General features: G+C 38.8%; 1 protein-coding gene across 1 annotated transcript in view; it reads right to left on the bottom strand.

Moving 5' to 3' along the window:
- Positions 1–206: 206 nt before the first annotated feature.
- LOC106091142 (uncharacterized) overlaps positions 207–26569 on the bottom strand; it is a 49607-nt gene continuing 23244 nt past the window's right edge. The window contains exons 9-16 of the mRNA XM_059367361.1: positions 18177–18228; positions 11848–11975; positions 7392–7792; positions 7219–7328; positions 6754–7139; positions 4107–4297; positions 494–640; positions 207–420 (exon numbers count right to left, since the gene is read on the bottom strand). Coding sequence (XP_059223344.1) covers positions 282–420; positions 494–640; positions 4107–4297; positions 6754–7139; positions 7219–7328; positions 7392–7792; positions 11848–11975; positions 18177–18228 — 1554 coding nt within the window. The 3' untranslated portion in view covers positions 207–281. The remainder of the gene's footprint in view (positions 421–493; positions 641–4106; positions 4298–6753; positions 7140–7218; positions 7329–7391; positions 7793–11847; positions 11976–18176; positions 18229–26569) is intronic.

Below are 26569 nucleotides of genomic sequence, written 5' to 3'. Positions count from 1 at the left end.
TATACGTTTACCTAGTTGCAAAAACAAATCTTCTTTACAGCGTGCTGCAGTCTAGGGTACAGGTATAGCATTCCGATGAATTTTCTTAGATAAAATGATGACACTTAGGCATATGTCTTTAAGTTTCGATTTCGAAAGGGTAAGCCAAGTTCCATTGATTTGAATTTTACTTGCATAGAAAATATATTGATAATACTATAAAAAAATATGCTTTCCAAATTAGCATCAACCATTTCTCAATTAACCATAGTTTATTTTCATATATTATTGCCAATTATAAATCACTTTCGTGACAGAGTGTCATTGAATAGCTTTTCCAAATACTCCCTAGTGCTCCATTCCTTGATTATGGGATCGAAAACGCCATAATATATTTTGTATGCCACAAATAGTTGAAGTAAGCGATATAATAATTCCTTTCTGTAATAAGTAAATAAGTATAAATTATTAAATTTATTGAACAATCAACTGACTATGACCAAATCGTGCTTACATTTTAAGTAGAATTTTTGCACGAGGTATTGTTGAAGGATCTTCATTGAATAGAACATCTCGGGACTTTGTGGCCAAATCGAGACAGATGCCAACATTTGAGTAATAATTGGCCGCTCTTTGAATTGGGTCCATATCAAAGTCGGTGCTGAAAGTGGAAAAGGGTAATTTTGAAATTAAGGGAAATTATTACTACTATCCCACACAAGCACCCTCCGCTACGCCTTATACAATACTCAGAATAAAAATTTACTTATACTTATAATCTAAACTTCTTTGTCTTATATGGGTGTATCTTGACTTCAAATATACTCCACATTGTTGTCATACTCAACTTGCCAGTACCTTTCATATGGCATATTTCAACAAGTAACAAGTAAAAAGGCGTTAGGTTCGGCCAGGCCGAACTTTGAATACCCACCACCTCGGGTATATATGTAAACCACCTTTAGTCAACATCCGAAATATGTTCCGATTTGGACCAAATTCGACACGGATATTGAGAGGTCTAATAAGTACAAGTCATTGTTCAATTTTGTAGGACAAAACATTGGTCTTTTTGGTAGCCATGTCCAAATATAGACCGATCTGAACCATATACGACACGCATGTCGAAAAATCTAACATAAGTCACTGTCCCAAGTTTCAGCGAAATCAGATTATGAATGTTCCTTTTATGGGGTCAAGACTTTAAATCGAGAGATCGGTCTATATGGCAGCTATATCCAAATCTGAACCGATCTGGGACAAAATTTCAGAGGGCTGTCGAAGGGCGTAACACAACTCACTGTCCCAAATTACGGCGAAATCCGACAATAAACGCACCTTTTATGGACCCAAAACCTTAAACCTAGAGATCGGTCTATATGACAGCTACATCCAAGTCTGGACCGATCTGGGCCAAATTGACGAACGATGTCGAAGAGCCTAATACAACACTGTCCCAAATTTTGCGTACTTGTTTATATTTCTTTACTTATTTCTCTTTCTTGTCGATCGTAATGATCAAAGATTTCTTGCAATGATTCAACCCGACTGGGATTTGAACAGCCAACTTCCCGAGCGTACGCTCTCCCTCTATGCTACACGCCTGACTTGATTACAAAAGTCTAAGAAAACATACATTCACTTATGTGTAGGGATTTTTGAGTTAACGTTACAAGCAACAACATAGAATATATTTTTCGATTTGTACCAATAACAACCGATGATATGAAACTATTTAGCGAAACATGAATGATAGAATGCCAATAGTAATGTATTTTGTTCTTTTAAGTCATGAATTTTCTACGAACCATCTTTAAAAAGTACCTAAGAAGTATCAATTCAGAGAGGGAGTGAGAAATTAACTCCTAATTGCTTGGAGACAAATTTAAAACAAGTAAAAGCGTGCTAAGTTCGGCCGGGCCGACTCTTATATACCCTCCACCATGGATCACATTTGTCGAGTTTCTTTCCCGGCAATTCTTCTTTGGCAAAAAAAAAGGATTTGCTCTGCTATTAGAGCGATATCAAGATATGGTCCGGTTCGAATCAAAATTAAATTATACTTTGGAGACCTGTGTCAAATGTCAGCCAATTCGAATAAGAATTGCGCCCTTTGGGGGCTCTAGAAGTAAAATAGAGAGATCAATTTATATGGGAGCTGTATCAGGCTATAGGCAGAATCAGACCATAATAAGCACGTATGTTTATGGTCATGATAGGATCCGTCGTACACAACTTCGGACAAATCGGATAATAATTCCGACCTCTAGAGGCTCAAGAAGTCAAGATCCCAGATCGGTTTATATGGCAGCTATATCAGGTTATGTACCGATTTGCGCCATACTTAGCTAAGATATTGGAAGTCATAATATAACACATCATTCTAAATTTCAGCGAAATCGGATGAGAGTTGCGCCCCTAAAAGCTGAAGAAGTAAAGACCCAAGATCGGTTTATATGGCAGCTATAACAGGCTATGAACCGATTTAAACCTTACTTAGCACAGTTATTGAAGTGATACCAAACTACCACAAGCAAAATTTTAGCTAAATCGGATGAGAATTGCGCCCTCTAGAGGCTCAAGACGTCAAGATCCCAGATCGGTTCATATGGCAGCTATATCAAAACGTGGACCGATATAGCGCATTTACAAACCCAACCGACCTACACTAATAAAAAGTATTTGTGCAAAATTTCAAGCGGCTAGCTTGAAAGTTAGCGTGCTTTCGACTGACTATCGGCTATATCGACTTAAAATGACATGACGATCAAGAATATATATACTTTATGGGGACTTAGATGAATTTTTCGAGGTGTTACAAACACAATGACGAAATTAGTATACCCCTATCCTATAGTGGAGGGTATAAAAATTTATATTTTACCTTAAAACATATGGGACCCATCACATAACGTAAGCAAAAATACTGCACCGTCTTTCCATTACTTGCTTTAACTCCCCGCCAACTATTTCATTCATTAAGTGCATAGTGTTGACGTTGGATGATGAGGCGTTGGAGCATTTCCTTTGAGACGTTGGTGTATTTCCTTTGTCATTGCCCGGCTTTCGCGTCCAACAGATACCGGTACTTAGGTGGAGACACAATATCAGACATGAACCAACTTAGGGGAGTGGCATTGAAAACAATTAAGGATTATGTAACGGAATTATGTACGGAATTTCTAAATTTAAAATTTCTTTTTGGAGGTTACTTCATAGTTGTGCGCTCTAAAAACTATGAAGTAACCTCTAAACCTGCCGATGTAGCCCATTCAAAACCGATCTCCCGATGAGACGTATTGAGCCCTTAAAAGCCTCAATTTTTGTCCGATTTGGCTGAAATTTAGCTTTCTGTTATGACTACCAACTACTGCGCCAAGTACAACCCAAATTGGTGTATAACCTGATATAGCTCCCATATAAACCGATCTCCCGATTTGACTTCGTGAGCCCTTGCAAGCAGCAATTTCTATCCGATTTGGCTGAAATTCTGCAGATAACGTTCTGTTATGACTACCAACTACTGCGCCAAGTACAGCCCGAATTGGTGTATAACCTTATGTAGCTTCCATATAAACCGATCTCCTGATTGACTTTTGGAGCCCATACAAGTCGCAATTTTCGAACGATGTGTCTGAAATTTTGCGTGTTGTTTCGTTATAACTTCCAACAGCTGTGCTAAGTACGGTGCAAATCGGTCTACAACCAGATATACCTCCCATATAAACCAATTTCCCGATTTGACTTCTTGAGCCCTTACAAGCCGCAATTATCGTTCGATTTGCAGATAGTGCTCTATTGCGATTTCCAACTACTGTGCCAAGTACTGTCAAAATCAGTCATACCTTCATACAGCTTCCATGTAAACCGGTCTCTCAATTATCCTTAGTCGGTTCATAGAAACTTTAATTTTTGGCGGTTTGACAGTGGTTCGGTATGTTTAAACTGCTAAATCGTTGTACTTTAACGTGATTCGTTAGCAATTCGTTAGCACCATACTTTTATAAACGAAACGCTCGCCCTATTGCGAAAGGCATGTGTCATGGGAAATTTAGTAGAATGTCAATTTGAAGTGACAATATTTATTGAAGAGTTTTTAAATCCTTATCGTAGTCTATGATTCTTACCAGTGAAGTTCTTTTAACATTTCCTGAGCATATGTAATGCCATCACTTCGATAGTTGTTGAACATGAATGGCTTCAAAACTTCCATTGTTACAAATATTTTTCGCTGTATTTTCATCAAGGCAGGCTGCTGACCACTGATTCTAAGCAATGTATCCACCAAAAGTGCAGGAAATATATGCAAAGTGTAAACCTGAGAGTAAAATAAAGAAAATATATTACAAAATGTCATAACATAACTCTGCCTTAATCCTCCTTCATTGTAACCCCCAGAGAGTTAGTTCATGTCTTGTATTACATGCAAACCCAAACCGTGGTACTTTTTTCTTGTAATAGCATAGAATGTGGTTGAAAATCTAGCAAATCCTCTCCACATAAAGGGTGATTTTTTAAGAATTCAGAAAAATTCATGAAATCTGTATTGGAATAGATAGTAAGGTCCATATAATTTAATATTTAAAGTTTATATCATACAAATGTTGACCGTGACTGCACCTCAAATGGTCCAATTTTGGCATACTTATTCCAACATTTCGGCCGATATCTCACGAATAAATGCTTCAATGTTGTCTTCCAATGCGTCAATTGCAGCGTGCTTGTCTCTATAGACATGAGCTTTAACATTGGTCCACAAAAAATAGTCTAAAGGCGCTAAGTCCCACGATCTAGACGGCCAATTAACCGGTCCTGAACTTGAAATAAAGTGTTCATCGAACTCGCCTCTCAATAAGTCCATTGTTACGCGTGTGGCTCCGTCTTGTTGAAACCACATGTCATGCAAGTCAAGCTCTTTTATTTTGAGCAAAAAAAAGTTGGATATCACCGCACGGCAGCGCTCAACATTCACATTTACGTTACGATTAGCATCATCTTTGAAGAAGTACGCTCCAATGATATCACCAGCCCATAAACCGCGTCTTGTTGAAATCACATGTCATGCAAGTCAAGCTCTTTCATTTTGGGCAAAAAAAAAAGTTGAATATCATCTCACGGCAGCGGTCACCATTCACAGGTACGTTGCGATTCGCATAATCTTTGAGGAAGTACGCTCCAATGATGTCACCAGCCCATAAACCGCACCAAACTGTGACTTTTTCTGGATGCATTGATAGCTCTTGCAATGCTTCTGGCTGATCTTCACTCCAAAATTAACGATTCTGCATATTTACGTACTCATTGAGCCAAAAAATGAGCTTCGTTGTGAAATGGAAGAAGCGCACACTGAACTTTCTAAACACAGCACGCATTTTCAAGCATTGTTCGTTTGTAAGACGATTCATGATTGAATTTGAAGTTGTTTGACAGTGAAACAAAACACGCGTGAGCTGTTTAAACCAGTGTTGCCAAAAAGATAACGGCTAAAAAATTACCCTCTATTTAGGAGATTCGAGGAAAAAGGGTTAGCATGTATGTATGTTGGTCCTCACATTATTAACAACAAGTAAAAGCGTGCTAAGTTCGGCCGAGCCGAATCTTATATACCCTTCACCATGGAGTGCATTTGTCGAGTTCTTTTCCCGGCATCTCTTCTTAGGCAAAACAGGATATAAGAAAAGTTTTGCTCTGCTATTAGAGCGATATCAAGATATGATCCGGTTTGGACCACAATTAAATTATATGTTAGAGACCTGTGTAAATTGTCAGCCAATTCGAATAAGAATTGCGCCCTTAGGGGGCTCAAGAAGTAAAATAGAGAGATCGATTTATATGGGAGCTGTATAGGGCTATAGACCGATTCAGACCATAATAAACACGTATGTTGATGGTCATGAGAGGATCCGTCGTACAAAATTTCAGGCAAATCGCGTAATAATTCGACCTCTAGAGGCTCAAGAAGTCAAGATCCCAGATCGGTTTGTATGACAGCTATATCAGGTTATGAACGGATCTGAATCATACATGGCACAGTTGTTGAATATCATAACAAATTACTTCGTGCAAAAATTCATTCAAATCGGATAAGAATTGCGCCCTCTAAAGGCTCAAGAAGTCAAGTCCCCAGATCTGTTTATATGACAGCTATATCAGGTTATGAACCGATTTGAATCATACTTGGCACAGTTGTTGGATATCATAACAAATTACTTCGTGCAAAAATTCATTCCAATCGGATAAGAATTGCGCCCTCTAGAGGCTCAAGAAGTCAAGACCCAAGATTGTTTTATATGACAGCTCTACCAGGTTATGGACCAATTTGAACCATACTTGGCACAGTTATTGGATATCATAACAAAACACGTCGTGCAAAATTTTATTCTATTCGGATAAGAATTGCGCACTCTAGAGGCTCAAGAAGTCAAGACCCAAGATCGGTTTATATGGCAGCTATATGAAAACATGGACCGATATGGCCCATTTACAATACCAACTGACATACACTAATAAGAAGTATTTGTGCAAAATTTCAAGCGGCTAGCTTTACTCCTTCGGAAGTTAGAGTGCTTTCGACAGGCAGACGGACGGACAGACGGACGGACATGGCTAGACCGACATAAAATGTCGCGACGTCAAGAATATATATACTTTATGGGGTCTTAGACGCATATTTCGTGATGTTACAAACAGAAAGACAAAATAATTATACCCCCTTCCTATGATGGGGGGTATAAAAATCAATTAAATTGTAAAAACGAAGCATAAGATTCTTACCAATAATCGGTATACTAGTGTACTCTCAGTATAGTACATACCAGGAAGCAAGAGACTTTTTTCCAAAGCAACCTTTTGCCAGATTTTAAAATTGGTCATTATATCAATTAATTGATGTAACTTAATTTCGGTATGATTGCAAGAGGAAACATGGTAAATTGGCACCTCATTTGGTCTCTCCACAGCATGAGTGTACATATTAAAGGTGCGCACAGTGTAGTACAACAAACTTTTTGTGGTTATATCCAATGGGGCCATATCTATTTGTATGTCGTTTGCCATGTGAACGGTTTTAAGAATGCCAGCTCCTGTGAGTGTAAAGAGGGCCATGGCACCGGAAAGGGATGTGGGGAAACCAGGCTCCGGATCGTCAAAGGCTTGAATTACTGCAGCAAAAAAACCCAAAAAATAATTAGAAAAACCAAATCTAAATTTGAACTTGACAAAAAAATAAAATAGTCTTACCAATCGAAGGCCGATATAAAGCCACTGGTAATTTGTCTCTATAATCATTGACCAGAGACTCAGCTAAATTTTTGGTAAACGTGTAGGTATTGGGAAAGCCCACAATTAATCTGCAATATCAATGAAAAAGTTCAGATGCAAACTTATTGTTGTCCATTTCTACCCTCACTTACTTATTTGTTATGATGTTCATGGTCTCATCGGGTATATCGTTGCGCTGGCACAAGTCTAAACAAAATTTCCAATTCATAGGCGCTTCATACATCTTGGGCTCAACATACTCCAAATATGGATTGCTAAAAAATGTCGAAATATAGATGAACGTATCGAGATATTTTAACATTTGCCCAAATTTCAAGGCCTCATAAGTTCCGCCAACATTGAGCCTAATGGCATCCTTAATGGTCTCATTGAAACGCACAGTTGCCGCACTGTGATATATGATGGAGACATTTTCCATTAATTTGAGATATTCATTGGTTATGCCCAGCATAGGCAGTGTTACATCACCGGGAACGGGAACAACTTTTTGAAGGAATTCGTTGGGTTTTTCCGAATTTAGACGCCGGAATATCTAAAAGAGGGAATGGAAGACTTAGATCTCATATATCTAAAAGCAAAAGTTTTTTGTGTTGTTGCGTTTAGACCATGAACGAATTTTCTCGACAATTTTATATATTGACTGAAAGGCAGCAAGTAAAAAGGCATTAAATACGGCCGGGCCGAACCTTGGATAACCATCACCTCATGTATATATGTAAATGTGCATTATTTATGCACCCATAGCAGCTATATCGAAATATGGTCTAATTTGAACCAAATTCGACACGGATATTGAGGGGTCTAATAATCAATAGTCATTGTTCAATTTTGAAGGACAAAATATTGGCTTTTTTGATAGCCATATCCAAATATAGATCGATCTGAACCATATACGACACGGATGTCCAAAAGCCTAACATAAGCCACTGTGTCAAATTTCAGCGATATCGGATTATCGAGTGATCGGTCTATATGGCAGCTATATCCAAATCTAAACCGATCTGGGCCAAATTAAAGGGGGCTCTCGAAGGGCTTAACACAACTCACTGTCCCAGATGACGGCGAAATCGTACTATAAATGCGCCTTTTATGGGGCCAATACCTTAAATCGAGTGATCGGTCTATATAAAGTAGCTATATCCAAATCTGGACCGATCTGTGCCATATTGCAGAAAGATGTCGAGGGGCCTGATTCACTGTACCAAATTTTGGTGACATCGGACAATAAATGCGCCTTTTATGGGCCTAAGACTTTAAATCGGCAGATCGGTCTATATGGGGGCTATATCAAGATATATCCCGATATGGTGCATCTCCGAATATAAACTGCCCATGGACAAAACAAGTATCTGTGCGAAGTTACAGCTCAATATCTCTATTCCTTAAGACTGTAGCGTGATTTCAACAGACAGACGGACAGACATGGCTAGATGGTCTTAGATTTTTACGACGATCGAAAACACATACTTTATAGGGTCGGAAAGGGATATTTTGATGTATTGTAAACGGAATGACAAGAAATTAATATACCCCCATCCTTCGGTGGTTTGTATAAACAAGTAAAAAGGCGTTAAGTTCGGCCGGTCCGAACTTTCGGTACCCACCACCTCGGGTATATATATAAACCACCTTTCATTCCGAATCTTGACCGATCTGGACCAAACTGACAAAGAAAGTCGAAGGGCTTGACACAACTCACTGTCCCAAATTTCATCAAAATCGGATACTAATTGTGGCTCTTTTGGGCCTAAGACTCTAAATCGGAGGATCGGTCTATATGGCAGCTATATCCAAATCTGGACCGATCTGAGCCAAATTGACGAAGGATATCGAAGGGCCTAACACAACTCACTGTCCCAAATTTCAGTAAAATCGAATAATAAATGTGGCTTTTATGGGCTTAAGACCCTAAATCGGCGGATCGGTCTATTCGGGAGCTATATCAAGATATAGCCCGATATGGTTCATCTCCGAACATTACCTTCCCATGGACAAAACAACAATCTGTGCAAAGTTGCAGCTCAATATCTCTATTCCTTAAGAGTTTAGCGTGATTTCAACAGACAGACGGACGGACATGGCTAGATGGTCTTAGATTTTTACGACGATCGAGAATACATACTTTATAGGGTCGGAACGGTATATTTTGATGTGTCGTAAATAGAATGATAAAATAATTAATGTACCCCCATCCTTCGGTGGTGTGTATAAAAAAGGCTATATAGTTTCTCAATATCTTAAGGGGAAGTATCTCCCCCTAACACTAATTCTTAAAAATATTTTTATAAATAACAAGTAAAAGCGTGGACCGATTAAATTCAGGGTTATCGTCTTACTTCAAAAATCCTCTGAACCAATTAAGACAAAATTGGGCCCAAATTTGGTAAAGACTAAGAATAGGTAACAGAGTGGCCACCCCAGCACCTGGAAATATTGGTACCAAATGAAAATATTTGGAATGGAATAGTGAGTAAGAATAGGTAACAGAGTGGCCACCCCAACCCCTAGAAATATTTGTACCAAATGAAAATATTTCGAACGGAATGTGAGTCTGATATATTTTTTTGTATTTAGGGTTGCCATCTTACCCAAACTTTGTACAGATAATTTCTTATTCTAGTCAAGTAAAGTTCAAACAATTAGGGACGGGCTAAAGTCAAGTACGACCGAACCAAAATCGCTCCACGAGTGACTTTAAGGCATTCCTGTCGGAACGTTGGAGTCGCTCTATTCACCACATCAGTGAGATTAAGGTCGTGACTCTATTGTATATATCTTCAAGGCATTTTGCACCTCTTCAATGCGTGTAGCTTTGGTGTCGGTTTTCAATGGCAGCTATTTATATCAGGTTATGGACCGATATGCACCATGTTTGGCATAGTTATTGGAAGTCATAACAAAATACGTCAGCAAAATTTCAGCCAAATTGGTTAATAATTGCGCCCTCTTGTGGCTAAAAAAGGCAAGATTCAAGATCGGTTGATATGACAGCTATATCAGATTATGAACCGATTTGAACCATACTTGGCACAGTTGTTGAAAGTCATAACGAAAGACCTCATGCAAAAATTCAGCCAAATCGGATAAGAATTGCGCCCTCTAGAGCCTCAAAAATTCAAGACCCCAGATCGGTTTATATGACAGCTCTATCAGGTTATTTACCGATTTCAACCATACTTAGCACAGTTATTGAAAGTTATAACAAAACAACTCGTGTAAAATTTCAGCCAAATCGGATTAGAATTGCGCCCTCTAATGGCCCAAGAAGTCAAGATCGGTTTATATAGCAGCTACATCATGGACCGATATACAATCCCAACTGACCTACACTAATAAGAAAAATTGTAAGTGGCTAGCCTTACTCCTTCGAAAGTTAGCGTGCTTTCGACGGACAGACGGACGGACGGACATGGCTAGATCGGCATAAAATGTCATGCAAAATTGCAAATTTTTTCCATAAACATTCCACTAAGGAACAGAGGCAAACTTCTCACATTTAATGAGTGCAGTCCGATTCAAGTTTAAGCTCAATGATAAGGGACCCCCTTTTTATAGCCGAGTCCGAACGGCGTGCCGCAGTGCGACACCTCTTTGGAGAGATATTTTAGATGGCATAGTACCTCACAAATGTTGCCAGCATTAGGCGGGAAAAACCACCGCTGAAAATTTTTCTGATGATCTTGCCAGGTTACGAACCCAGGCGTCATAGGCGGACATGCTAACCTTTGCGCTACGGTGGCCTCCTATTTAAATGTCATGACGATCAAGAATATATATACTTTATGGGGTCTCAGACGAATATTTCGAGTAGTTACAAACGAATGACTTCCATCCTATGGTGGAGGGTATAAAAATGTATTCCTTGGTGTCGGAGGCGCCCCAAGCCCCCTAAAACCTCACAACAGGACGTATATGCCGATTGTTACAATATGGGTATCAAATGAAAGGTGTTAGGAAGTTGAGTACACATTTGTTATAAGAATTTGATCCAACTGATCTACGGGGCCTCCCCAACCTCAAAAACCCCCAAAACGGTCATGAATGTCCAAAGTCAAAATTAGGTATCAAATAAAAGATCTTTGGGAGTTGACTACGAATCTGGTATACATATTTGGGACAGAGTCTGGCACCGGCTCACCCACAAAAAACCCTTCAATAGTACATGAAGTTCCATCGGGATAATATGGGAATTAAAGAGTTTGTAGAGTAGAGTTCGAATCTAATGTTTATGTAAGGATTCAAGTATCTGGGTCACGTCCTGCCGTTCAGCAGGACATGTAGATCGCGACAATAAAAGATTCAAATGTTTTTGTTTGGACAGCCGAGAATATATTGTACTCAAATGAAATGAGCTGTCAGAGGGGGGATCACCCTCTTTCTGATCATACCCAAAATAAAGGAGTTGAAAATAAAATATGAAGGCCGATAAGGAAAGAATAAGACAGCAATGAAAGGACCTTGTTGGCAGAGTACACTTTACTAATTTCAATAAATATTATAAAAGCAAAAAAAAAATACTTTCTAGGCTAAAACTTGGTGTAGCGAAGCACACCGGTCCAGTTAGTTGTACATACATTTTATTCTTACCTTATCCATTTTCATCTGTTTTATACGTTCCTCGATGGTTGCATTTCTCTTGGTTCTTAATAGGATGTATATTTTTCGCACATTGCAGGAGCGCAGAAGCTTTTCAACTAGTGCTTTACCAACAACACCTGAAACAAAGTAAATAAAGCCAAAAGTCGGGCGTTGTCGACTGTATTCTACATTTCACCTGTACTGAACAATTTTTGTCTATAATTTTAAAGTTTTTATACCCTCCACCATAGAATGGGGGTAAACTAACATTCCGTTAATGTAAATTGCAAATTTGTCCATGAAAATTCCATTAAGGAACTGGGGCAAACTTCTCTCATCACAATAATAAGTCTGGAGCCTCATAGGGGAAAAGTTTTTACATGGCATAGTGCCTCACAAATCAGTTTATTCTGAATTCCGGACTGTGTATTTGTAATATTGGTATTGTTATGGTAATAGGTCAGAGGTGATAGATGTAATTTTGATTGGGATTGGATAGTGTCCGAGGAGAACTCATTTTCGGACTATAGATATATCTCTTCTATCTATGTTGTCTCCGAGCAGCAACCCACCACATAGGAACCCTAGAAAAACCAACTGGAACCTCTAAGCGAAGAGCGTTGAAACAAAGCTTCGGACGGCAGGCACCTGGCTTGAAGGAGCTTGGAGCTTGAATTGCCAGCAAATCTGCCGACAGAAACCATGATGAGTAATTATGGGAAGAACTGCCTTCTGACATATCCAGATAAGAGATCGCAACCAGTTTGATGAAACTGGTCTGGTAGTCTTACACAGACTACGAACAGGTTCTATAATAGGGCAAACAAAACCAAGCCGCGTACGGACTGCGACCTGTACAAATGCAAACGGCGTGCCGAAGTGCCGAACGGCGTGCCGAAGTGCGACACCTCTTTGGAGAGAAGTTTTACATGGCATAGTACCTCACAAATGTTGCCAGCATTAGGAGGGGAAAACCACCGCTGAAATTTTTTTTCTGATAGTCACGCCAGGATTCGAACCCGGGCGTCATAGGCGGACATGCTAACCTCTGCGCTACGTTGGCCCCCAACATGCGACCTGTACAGGGAGTCCTTTAACAAGTACAAGAGCGGTGTGAAATCGTGTGTCTGGGTCTTCGAGTCGATAGAGGGATTGAAGTTTACGCAGATTACTCTTCAATCAACCGGAAACTTTGGAAGCATTCTAAAATATGAAGAAACCTGGACGAAATTTAGCTTTTATATACTCGAGCTACTGGCTACTACTCACTTCCCCGGGTTCACGGATACGCCCGGTCGGTGATTTAACCTGGATGGTATCGATGTCCCTCTGATACAATATAGAACCGAGTCACTGTCAGTGGTTGAGGACATGATAACAGAGGGAAAGATAGACTGGGCGGTGAATTTGAGCCCTAAAAGACGTGACCGAATGTCGTACTGCCTGCTATACTTTAAAGGCAGGAACGATTTTCTACGATTCCATGGAAGCCACAATTTTGCACATAGTGTTGTGTTTTGACTTTCAACGATTGTGTTAAGTACGGTTCAAATCGGTTGAGAACCTGATATAGCTCCCATATAAACCGATCTCCCGATTTGACTTTTTGAGTTCCTGGAAGACTTAATTTTCATCCAATTTGGCTAAAATTTTGCACATAGTATTCTGTTCTGACTCCCAATAACTGTACCAAGTGCGGTTCAAATCGGACAAGAACATAATACAGCTGCCATATAAACCGATCTCCCGATTTGACTTCTTGAGCCCTCTACAAGCCGCGATTTTTATCGGATTTGGCTGAAATTTTGCATATAGTGTTCTATTATGATACTTCTTATTAGTGTTATTAGTGTAGGTCGGTTAGCATTGTAAATGGGCCGAATCGGTTCATGTTTTGATATAGCTGTCATATAAACCGATCTTGGATCTTGATTCCTTTAGCCACTAGAGGGCGCAATTTTTATCTAAATCGGTTCATAGCCTGATATAGCTGCCATATAAACCGACTTTTGGTCTTGACTTCCAGAGTTTCTTGAGGGCTCAATTCTTATCCGATTTGGCTGTGCCAAGTATAGTCTATATCAGTCCATAACCCGATATAGACTCCATATAAACCGATCCCCCGAATAGACTTCTTGAGCCTCTAGAGGGCGCAATTCTTAGCCGATTTCGCCGAAATTTTGCATGAAGCGTTTTATTTTGGCTTCCAACAACTGTGTGAAGTAGGGTCTAAATCAGTCTATATCCTGGTATAGCCGCCATATAAACCGATCTTCTGATTAGACTTCTTGGTCTTCTAGAGGACGAAATTCTTATCCAATATGGTTGAAATTTTGCATCCAACAACTAAGTATGGTCTAAATTGGTATATAACCTGATATAGCTGCCATGTAAACCGATCTCCCGGTTTGAATTTTTGAGCCTCTGGAGGGCGCAATTATTACTCGATTTGCCTGAAATTTTGGAGGTGGTTTTTTTCTTTGACTGGTGTTTTTCTATTCAAAAAACCATTTAAAGAACTTGACAAATGCGATAAGTGGTGAAGGGTATGAAAGATTCGGCCCGGCCGAACTTAGCACGCTTCTACTTGTTTTTATACCCTCCACCATATGATGGGGGTATACTAATTTTGTCATTATATTTGTAAATTCTCGAAATATTCGTCTCAGATTCCATAAAGTATATATATTCTTGATCGTCATGACATTTTATGTCGATCTAGCCATGTCCGTCAGTGCGTCTTTCTAAATCACGATAGCGATCGAATGCGTAGAACAAGCCGCATGAAATTTTGCACATACACAGATATGTAGGTCCTTGGGGATTGCAAATGGGCCATATCGGTTCAGATTTGAATATATCTCCCATATAAACCGATCTCCCGATTTGACTGGAAGCCGATCTCCCCCTGGAAGCCGTAATTGTGTGTTCTGGGTGTTTTGTTATGACTCCCAACAACCGTGCCCAGTACGGTCGAAACCGGTCAAGAACCTGATGTAGCTCCCATATAAACCGATTTCCCAATTTGACTTCTTGAGCCCCTGGAAGCCCCAATTTCCAAATCGGTCTATAACCAGATATAGCCCTCAACTTTAACAGAATCCATAGTGGTGGGTTACCAAGATTCGGCACGCCCGAACTTATCATGCATTTACTTGTTATAGCCACCACCGAAGGATGGGGTATATTCATTTTGTCATTCCGTTTGCAACACATCGAAATATCCCTATCCGAACCTATAAAGTATATATATTCTTGATCAGCGTAAAAATCTAAAACGATCTAGACATGTCCGTCCGTCTGTCTGTCTGTTTGTTGAAATAACGCTACAGTCTTCAAAAATAGAGATATTGAGCTGAAACTTTGCAAAGATTGTTTTTTTGTCCATAAGCAGGTTATGTTCGAAGATGGGCTAAATCGGACTATATCTTGATATAGCCCCCATATAGACCGATCCGCCGATTTAGGGCCTTTGGCTCATAAAAGCCTCATTTATTATCCGATTTTGCTGAAATTTAGGACAGTGAGTTGTGTTAGGCCCTTCGACATTCTTCGTCAATTTGGCTCAGATCGGTTCAGATTTGGATATAGCTGCCTTATAGACCGATCCTCCGATTTAGGGTCTTAGGCCCATAAAACCCACATTTATTATTCGATTTTGCTGAAATTTGGGACAGTGAGTTGTGTTAGGCCCTTCGATATCCTTCGTCAATTTGGCTCAGATCGGTCCAGATTTGGATATAGGTGCCATATAGACCGATCCTCCGGTTTAGGGTCTTAGGCCCAAAAGAGCCACATTTAGTATCCGATTTTGATGAAATTTGGGACAGTGAGTTGTGTCAAGCCCTTCGACTTCCTTCGTAAATTTGGTCCAGATCGGTCGAGATACGGAATGAAAGGTGGTTTACATATATACCCGAGGTGGTGGGTATCCAAAGTTCAGCCCGGCAAAACTTATCACGCATTTACTTGTTTTTTTTTTTTTATTTTGTTTTCATTATCTAAAATGAGAACGTTTATCAACTATTCAAAAGTCAAAGCTTAACAAATTCAGGACAGAATTGCATTGATTTGTGTTGTTATATGATATTGTATAGCATTTTTGAAACTTGAAAAATCAGAATTTGATTTAGTCCAACCATCCTATGATGGTGGTAATAAAGAACGAAACCAAAGGTAAAGTCTTAAGAGTTTCAAAAGGCACTCGATCTCACAGCTACTCAAAAAATATTAGAAATTTTCGTAAACTCTTAAAATGATCGTGTTTTGCTTAAACGAGTGCATGTACGCAATTTTGGCTTACTGAAAAATTTTCCATGTCAAGTGATAGTGTGGACAGCTGTGACAGATTTCACCAAGTCGGGCGTCAAATTAAATGCGACTTATTATTGGAAAAACATTTCGGAAGCTACTTTGAAGCCGTAGGTAAGCAAACCATGAATGAATAAAAAATCATGTTTCGCTCTTTATTTCGTCCAAACAGTGGCTGTCCAATTCAACACATGCCAATAAGATTGATTATTCTGTTTGCGCCATTTAACAAGGCCAGGCAAGGACTAGCAAGTAAGAGCGTGCTAAGTTCGGCCGGGCCGAATCTTATATACCCTCCATCGTGGATCCCATTTGTCGAGTTCTATGCGTGGTATCTGTTTCTAGGCAAATAAAGAATATTGAATTGGAACGGTTTTGCTATTGGAGCTATATCAAGTTATAGTCCGATTCGGACCATAAATGAATGCTGAACACTGTAGAAGTCATTGTGTAATATTTCAGTTCATTAGGATAAGAATTGCCTATTGTATGGGCTCAAGAAGCAAAAACGGGAGATAGGTTTATATGGGAGCTGTATCAAGCTATTAATCGATTCAGACCATATTATACACGTATGTTGAAGGTTATGAGAGAAGCCGTTATACAAAATTTCTGCCAAATCGGATGATAATTACGCGCTCTAGAGGCTCAAGAAGTCAAGATCCCATATCAGTTTGTATAGCAGCTATATAAGGTTATGTACCGATTTGCGCCATATTTAGCACACTTATTGAAAGTCATAACAAAACACCTCATGCAAAGTTTCAGCCAAATCGGATGAGAATTGCGCGCTCCATTGGATCAAGAAGTCATGATCCAAGATCGGTTTATATGGCAGCTATACCAGATTATGAACCGATTTGAATCGTACTTAACACAGTTGTTGGCAGTGATACCAAAACACTACGTGCAAAATTTCAGTCAAATTGGACGAGAATTGCGCCCTCTAGAGGCTCAAGAAGTCAAGACCCAAGATCGGTTTATATGGCAGCTATATAAGGTTATGGACCGACTTCAACCATACTCAGCACAGTTGTTGGAAGTCATAATAAAACACCTCATGCAAAATTTCAGCCAAATCGGATACGAATTGTGCCCTCTAGAGGCTCAAGAAGTCAAGACCCAAGATCGGTGACAGCTATATATATAGCCGATTTGGCCCATTTACAATCCCAACCGACCTACCCTAATAAGAAGTATTTGTGCAAAATTTCTAGTGGCTAGCTTTACTCCTTCGAAAGTTAGCGTGCATTCAACAGAAAGATGGACGGACGGAGGGACGGACATGGCTAATTCGACTTAAAATGTCATGACGATCAAGAATATATATACTTTATGGGGTCTTAGACGAATATTTTTAGGAGTTACAAACAGGATGACGAAATTGGTATACCCCCATCTTATGGTGGAGGGTATAAAAATATCACAGTTTGCATACGCTGAAGAAAGTGGTTATAGGGAAATGGGCCAAAATATTGCCAGACTACATTCGTGCAGATTGCCACTGATTTGTTGACCAATTCAGAACAATAGTCAAGGCAGAAAGATATCATATCGAGGAAAAAGAATGGATTCTGACAACTTGACTTATTCAACTCCTTTTTTTTTCTTTTGAATCAATAAAAATTTTTTCACACAACAACATTTGCTCATTTGACTTGCTAACACTTCATGTCAGCTATCCTGCGCGGCCTTTGGAAACAAAAAAATTTACTGATTTGGCAGGTAATGTTCGTTCATTTGTGTTCGGATCTCTAAATATGTCAAGAATGGATCGGCTTTGTTCAACTTGATCAATCGCCCACATTTCAATGGTGTTAAGTATTTTTGGGCTTTTTAGCAGGGACAGATGGACAAAGCTACATCAATCTGGAAGTGATTCTGAAGAGATCGGTATGCTAAATAATGGGGTTAGCTCTTTTCCTTATGGTCATTGCAAGTGGATGCACTAAATTGTAATCCCCTGTGGTCTTGATATAAACAAATTTAGTTCAACAACAACCACTTCAATACGAGTAAATACACACCCGATCCGCCAGTTAGAAATATTTCACGATTTTCAAAAAATTCCGCAATCATCTTATACAACGATTATTAAATAAATTTAATATGTCATGAAATTATCACTCCGATTCTTAAAGATTTCACGTTTCCAGTTTAGAGGCTCAAAAAGAACTGAAATAATTTAAAACTTAGGTTTAAGCCACAACATTGCTTGTATAGTCTGTGATTCAAAGTGTTTCGTTTTTATTTATAAAATTTATAAATTAAATATTCAAATATTTAATACAAATGAGGGAAAAAACATTTGTAACATTAATTGTGTCTGCTAACAAAATTAAATATGTATTTATACAAATGCAACGTTTTAGTTTGACGTATGTCTGAACTTTGGCTTTTGTTAAATGAAATTAATACCATAGATGTAAAAACGGCTCATAAAACGGAGTGACTGCAACTTTTGAAGTGCGTGAAGTGTTCCCCAGACTACAGCAGGAGTCAAGAAACAGAAATTTACCCAGTACTTGTTGCTTTCTTTTTTATAACCACCACTAAAGAATGGGGGTATATTCATTTTGTCATTCCGTTTGCAACACATCGAAATATCCATTTCCGACCCTATGAAGTACATATATTCTTGATCAGCGTGAAAATCTAAGACGATCTAGCCATGTCCGTCCGTCTGCTCGTCTGTCTGTTGAAATCACGCTACAGTCTTTAAAAATAGACACATTGAGCTGGAATTTTGCACAGATTCGTTTTTTTGTCCATAAGCAGGTTAACTTCGAAGGTGGGCTATATAAGACTTTATCTTGACATAGCCCCCATGTAGACCGATCCGCCGATTTGGGGTCTTAGGCCCATAAAAGCCACATTTATTATCCGATATTGTAGAAATTTGGGACAACAAGTTGTGTTAGGCACTTCAATATCCTTCTTCAATTTGGTCCAGATTTGGATATTGCTGCCATATAGACCGATCTACCGATTTAGGGTCTTAAGCCCATAAAAGCCACATTTATTATCCGATTTTGCTGAAATTTGGCACTACGAGTTGTGTAAGGCCACTCGACATCCTTCGTCAATTTGGCTCAGATCGGTTCAGATTTTAATATAGCTGCCATATAGACCGATCTCTCGATTTAAGGTTTTGGGCCGATAAAAGGCGCATTTTTTTGTCCGATGTCGCCGAAATTTGGGACAATGAGTTATATAAGGCCCTTCGACATCCTTGTTCAATTTGGCCCAGATCTGCCAAGATTTGGATATAGCTGCTATATAGACCGATCTGAAAATTTAGGACTTTAGGCCCATTAAAGCCACATTTATTATCCGATTTTGCTGAAATTTGACATGCTTGTTCAATTTGGCCCAGATCTATCAAAATTTGGATATAGCTGATATATAGACCGATCTCTCAATTTGAGGTTTTGGCCATATAAAAGGAGCATTGCTTGTCCGATGTCGCCAAAATTTGGGACAGTGAGTTAGGTTAAGCCCCTCGACATCCATCTGCAATATGGCACAGATCGGTCCAGATTTGGATATAGCTGCCATATTGACCGATCTCTTGATTTAAAGTTTTGAGGCCATCAAAGGCGCATTTATTGTCCGATGTCGGCGAAATTTGGGAGTGAGTTAAGTTGAGCCCCTGGACATATTTCTGTAATTTGGCCTAGATCGATCAAGATTTGCGTATAGCTGCCATATAGACCGATCTCTCGATTTAAGGTTTTGGGCCCATAAAAAGCGCATTTATTGTCGGATGTCGCCGAAATTGGAGACAGTGAGTTGTGTTAGGCTCTTCGACATTTTTCTGAAACTTGACCCAAATTGGTCCATATTTGGATATAACTGCCATGTAGGCGGATATTTCGATCTTAAGTCTTGGCCCCATAAAAGGCGCATTTATAATCCAATTTCAATGAAATTTGAAAAAGCAAAAAAACAAAACAATTAAGAAGTAAAAGGGTGCTAAGTTCGACCGGCCCGGCTCGAATCTTATATACCCGCCAACATGGGTCGCACCCGTCAAGATCTTTGAATGACTTTTTCAATACATATATGTTAGCTACATCAAGTTATCGGCCCGGTTATATGGACCGTATTTGTCATGGCTGTTAAAAGTCATAGAAAAACACCCCATCGAAAATGTCAAGCAAATCGAGTAAAAATTGAGCCCTCCAGTGGCTCAGAGTGTCAAATTGGGAGATTCCAAAACACCACGTGCAAAATTTCAGCTAAATCGGATAAGAATTGTGCCCTATAGTGGGTCAAGACCCAAAATCGGATTATATGGCAGCTATATCAAAACATGGACCAATTTGGCCCATTTACAATTCCAAACGACCTACACAAATAAGAAGTATTTGTGCTAAATTTCAAGCGGCTGGCTGTACTCCTTCGAAAGTTGGCATGATTTCGACAGACGGACGGACATGGCTAAATCGACTTAAAATGTCATAACGATCAAGAATATGTATACTTTATGGGGTCTTCGACGAATATTTCAAGGAGTTACAAAGTGAATGACGAAATTAGAATACCCCCATCCTATGGTGGAGGGTATAAAAAGTAAAAGCGGGCTAAGTTCGGCCAGGCCTGAATCTTGGAAATCCTCCACCATACATTCTGCTAAAAATTTATACAAAACAAATTTTGTTGAAAGGGATAATTTTTTTCTACATACGAAACTTTTGTCAAATCAGCAAAAAATAAAGCTTCTGGGAACCGAAGAAGGATGATGAGAGAACGGAAAAATTTCAGCCAAATCGGGCCAAAGTTGCGGCTTGTAAGGGCTAAAGCAGTCAAATTGGGATATTGGTTTATATGGGAGCAATATCAGGTTATAGATCGATTCGGAACATATTTGGAACAATTGTTGGAAGTCATTACGGAACACTATGTGCAAAATTTCAAATAAATCGAACGGAAATTGCGGCTTGTAAGGGCTCAAGAAATCAAACCGGTATACCGGTTTATATGGGTGCTTTATCAGTTTATAGACTGATTGGGACCATACTAATTGTTAGAAGTCATAACGGAACACCACATGCGAAATTTCAGCCAAATCGGGCAAAAATTGCGTCTTGAACGTCTTTTGAACACTACGTGCAAATTTTCAGCCATATCGGACAAAAATTTCGGCTTCCAAGGGCTCAAGTAGTCAAATTGGAATATCAGTTTATATGGGAGCTATATTTAAATCTGAACCGATATGGCCCATGTGTACTACCCAATGACCTACATCAATACTAAGTATCTGTGAAAAATTCCAAGCGACTAGCTTTACGTGATTTCGACAGACGGACAGACGTTCATGGCTAGATCGATTCAGAACGACGAGACATTCTTTATGGAGTCTTAGAAAAGTATTTCGAAGTGTTACAAGCGGAATGATTAGATTAATTTATTACACCTACCACAATAGGATAGGGGTATAAACCTATGGTGGTGGATATAATAAACTAAATACTCCAGGTTATCAAGATATCAAACGGTAAGATTGAAATTTAAAATGAATAGCGTTAGTTGTTCGTAAGGTATTGTACTGTTGAAAACTATGCTAATTGATCATACATGACATGAGGATCAAGAATATTTACAATTTATACCATGTGTTATTTCATTATTGTGAGGTATGACTAACCAAATGACGATGTTAGTATTATTTGTGGAGGTTATAGAAACATTGCATAAATAATTACTTATAAATTTGTACATGTAATGCACCACAATTGAACTTCGTGATTACAACATTGTCGTCATGTTTATTTGCATGCATGCACTTCAATGAAGGACTTGCGAAGAACGCATAAAGCAAAAAAAACTAAAAGCGTGCTAAGTTCGGCCGGACCGAATCATGGAAACCCACCAAAAACCGGTTTATATTATCGCTATATCTGGATCTTGAACGAAAGTTGCGGCTTCCAGGGGCTCAAGAAGTCTAATCGGGAGATCACTTTATATGGGAGCTGTATCAGGTTACGGACCGATCTAAACCGTACTTGGCATAGTTGATGAAAGTCATGACAGAACACTATACTCAAAATTTCAGCCAAATCAGATGAAAATTGAGGCTGCCAGGAGCTCACGAAGTCAAATCGGGAAATCGGTTTATATGGGTAATTTATCCAAATCTGAACCGATGTGACCCATTTGCAATCCCCAACGATCTACATCAATATTCAATATCTGTGCAAAATTTCCAGCGGCTAGCTTTACGCGTTCGACAGCTACCGTGATTTCGACACACGGACGGACGGACGGACATGGCTAGATCGACTCAGAATGTCGAGACGATCTAGAATATAAATGCTTTATGGGATTGTAGATTAATATTTCGAGGTGTTACAAACAGACCGAATAAAATCAATATAAATATAGTCATTTGGCAGAGAGAAATCATTGTACTTAATGTTAGCCCAATCGGATCAAAATTGCGCCCTCTATAGGCGCAATGTACCTTAAAGGATATATGCCGTGTCGAATAGTTTATTAACATTGCCGATAGTATCGTTTGCCCCTGTTCCTTAGTGTAATGTTCATAAGCAAAATTTGTAATTTGATAGTATCGATAGGAAAAATTTCAATCGATACTCAGATAAAAAATAAAATGTCGATAGTATCGATAGCGCCATCGATACTTTTCCAACTGCACCTGTAAGACCACCAATACCTCCGCCAGAGCGTACTGCACTTATAGGGGGTTTATTCATTTAGTCATTCCGCTTGCAATACTCGAAATATCAATTTCCGACCCTACAAAGTATATATATTTCAGATCGTCGTAAAATTCTAACTAACTATGTCCGTGTATCTGTCCGTCTGTCCGTCCGTTTGGCCGTCCGTCCGTCTGTCCGTCCGTCTGTTGTAATCACTCTAAATCCTTTACAAATTGAGATATTGATCTGAAATTTGACACAGATACGTCTTTTTGATGCACACTGGTTAACTTCTTGAACGGGCCAAATCGGACCCTATTTGGATATAGCTGCTAAACAGACCGATTTTCTGATAAAGGGTCGAATGCCCATAAAAACTATGATTTTCATCTGATTTTGCTGAAATTTAAAACAGTGAGTAGTTTAAGGCTTCCCAACAACTCACCCAAATATGGTTAAGATCGGACTATATTTAGATATAGCTGCCATACATGCCGATCTCCCGATAAAGGGTCTGAAGCTTATAAAAACTTTATTTATTACCCGATTTCGGTAAAATTTAAAACAGTGGGTTATTTTCCCTCCCTCCTGACATCTGACGTAAATATGGTTCGGATCGGACTATATTTAGATATAGCTGTAATATAGACCGATCTCCCGATAATGGGTCTGAAGGCCATAAAAACTTAACTTTTTGTCCGATTTCGCTGAAATTTGGAATAGTGCGCAATTTTAAGCCTCCCAACATCCGACCCAAATATGGTACAAATAGGACTATATTTAGATACTGCTGTCATATCTGAAACCCACAAAAGCTTTATTTTTTAACCGATTTCGCAAAAATTTGAAACAGTGAGTTATTTTTAGCCTCCTGATACCCGACCCGACGAGATATAACTGGCATGTAGACCGATTTGCGGATAAGGGGTCTGAAGCCAATACAAGCTTTTTTTATTACCCGATTTACCTGAAATTTGAAACAGTGAGTAGGTTAAGACCTTTCCAACATCCGACCTAAATATGGTTCAGATCAGACTATATTTAAATAGCTGCCATATAGGCCGATCTGCCGATAAGGGGACTGAAGCCCATAAAACTTTATTTATTACCCGATTTCGCTGAAATTTAAAACATTCAGCATTTCTGAGCCTCACGATATACGACCTTAATATGGTTCAGATCGGCTTATAACTGGATATATCTGTCAAAAAAAAAAACAATATTTTGTTCTACAAAATTGAATAGTGACATATATATTTGACCACTCAATGTCCATGCCGAATTTGGGTGCTTAAATTATCCAATTTTCACCGGATTGTGACGAAATAGGATTTACGTATACACCCGAGGTGGTGGGTATCCAAAGTTCGGCCCGGCCAAACTTAATGCCTTTTTACTTGTTTCGTTTGCGTTGATTGTCAACGTTAGGAGAGTTCGTTTTTTCATTCCTTTGTTTCTGACAGTAATCCATTTTAGTTTTCTATATGCGGATTACTGACCCAGCCCCCCAACTGCATGGGTTATGTGGCACTATACATATATCCCTAGTTGTCGCAAGCCGCTTGCTTCAAGATCTGATACACGCTTCTGGCCACCACTTACCTGGGAACAGACGCTAATGTTGGCCATTATTTGAAGGTGCCAATAACTCGCCTTGTCATTTCGAGTATCGTAGGCACTCAATACTGCATTTTCAGCTACTCCGCATAAATACGAAGCTTTCCACTATCCGCAACCTGTGAAGGCATCCGGAAGCTTTCAACTAAATTTCCCGTATTAACGATGCACACCACACAAGTCGGAGTTCAAAGTTCCAGCCTGTGTGGTGCCCACAGTTATCCCATATCGATCGGGGAGTTTTAATCATAGTTTATTCACATTCTTGTATTCTCGCTTAACAGAGTAAGCGGCACGATCCCCACATTGTATATAATTTATTACAAAATTAAAAATTCTCATTTTGAAAAACTAATAAAAATAACATTATTGTACAAATGAATGCAATCCTTAAAGCATATGCATTATTTTCAATTTCATCATTTCATAATATAAAAAATTAATTTAATTTTGTCAAAATAAATGACACTCACCTTACCCTTCTTCCACTGGTTGTTCTTTGGTTTGTTTGAAAACATTTCAGAATGCGTAGACATGATTTATTTAAATGGACATTTTTAATTAAGAAAACAAGCAATGACAGAATTCTTGCCACTTCTAACAACGATAGGTCGGTCTTATGGCTGCATTGTGCATTCATTTGTTGGCCTTTCTTTGTTATTTTTTTTTAATAGAGAGTTGATGACGGAAATACCTTAATATATCATTTGCTATGCAGCAGCAACAGCAACAACAACATCACAAAATGCAGATATAAAGTGCACCCATTGCTCATGTGTTGAATGTTTCCCAATTGACACAGTTTCGTTGATGAGCTACACCGACATACACCGCACGCTGTTGGGCGCCACATTTGTATGCATGATGGGCTCTTCAGTTTAAAGTTCACTGAACAAAGGGGTGATGGATTTTTGAGACAAAGAGTACTTAAAGCAAAATCCTAAACAAAATGCCACAAATTATTTAAATAAATTTAAGTGTTTGCAACGATTTGATCTTGAAATGAAGAGTAAAACGTTATACTGAAGTCAAACTAAATCTCAATGTAATTCACATTGCCGATATGGCAACATATTACAATTTTGGTTTTATTTACCTTCCTTCCGAAAATCCATCACCCGAAATTATTACAATCCCTTTATATATCAAAAGACATTTGTCTTTAAATATTCTTTTAACAAGCCATCACAAAAATTTGTAAAAATATATTTACATAATTGCGGTATAAGAAAATTATTTACTAATTGACAAAGATGATCAAGGATCAGAATAATATAGTTCGTGAATGTGGGCCTTTAATATTGTAACCATCAAGGTGAATCATAGACTTTCTTAAAAGAAAAAAAACTTAAATAAGATAAAATATAATAACGCGTGCTAAGTTCGGCCTGGCCGAATCTTATATACCCTCCACCATGGATCACAGTTGTCGAGCTCTTTCCAAGTATCTCTTTTTAGGCAAACAAATCATAAACGATTGGAACAATATCAATCTATGTATATATCATTTCGGACTATAATTGAATTGAATATTAGAGACCATAGTGAAAGTCATTGTGTAAAATGTCATCCAAATCTATTGTAGTAAGAATTGCGCACTTTAGGGGCTTAAGAAGTAAAATAGGGAGATAGGAGAGCTATATTAGGCTATTGATCGATTCAGACCATATTCGACACGTTTGTTAAAGGTCATGAGAGAACGCATTGAACAAAATTTCAGCCAAATCGGATACTAACTGCGCCCTCTAGTGGCTCAAGAAGTCAATACCCCAGATCGTTTTATATGGCAGCTATACCAAGATATGGACCGATTTGAAACGTACTTACAACATCAGTTGAAAGTCATAACAAAACATCTCGTGCAAAATTTACGCTAAATCGGATACTAATTGCGCCCTCTAATGGCCTAAGAAGTCAAGACCGAAGATCGGTTTATATGGCAGCTATATCAGGTTACGGACCGATTTTACCTATTCTTACCACAGTTGTTGAAAGTCATAACAAAAAACGTCATGCAGAATTTCAGCCAAATCGGATAATAATTGTGGCCGCTAGTGGCTCAAGAAGTCAAGACCCCAGATCGGTTTATAAGGCAGCTATACCAGGATATGGACCGATTTGAACCATACTTAACACAT

This window comes from Stomoxys calcitrans, chromosome 4 (assembly GCF_963082655.1).
Source record: "Stomoxys calcitrans chromosome 4, idStoCalc2.1, whole genome shotgun sequence".
Taxonomy (NCBI): domain Eukaryota; kingdom Metazoa; phylum Arthropoda; class Insecta; order Diptera; family Muscidae; genus Stomoxys; species Stomoxys calcitrans.
The sequence above is the reverse complement of the archived record's forward strand: the minus strand, read 5'-3'. Positions and strand labels throughout refer to the sequence as shown.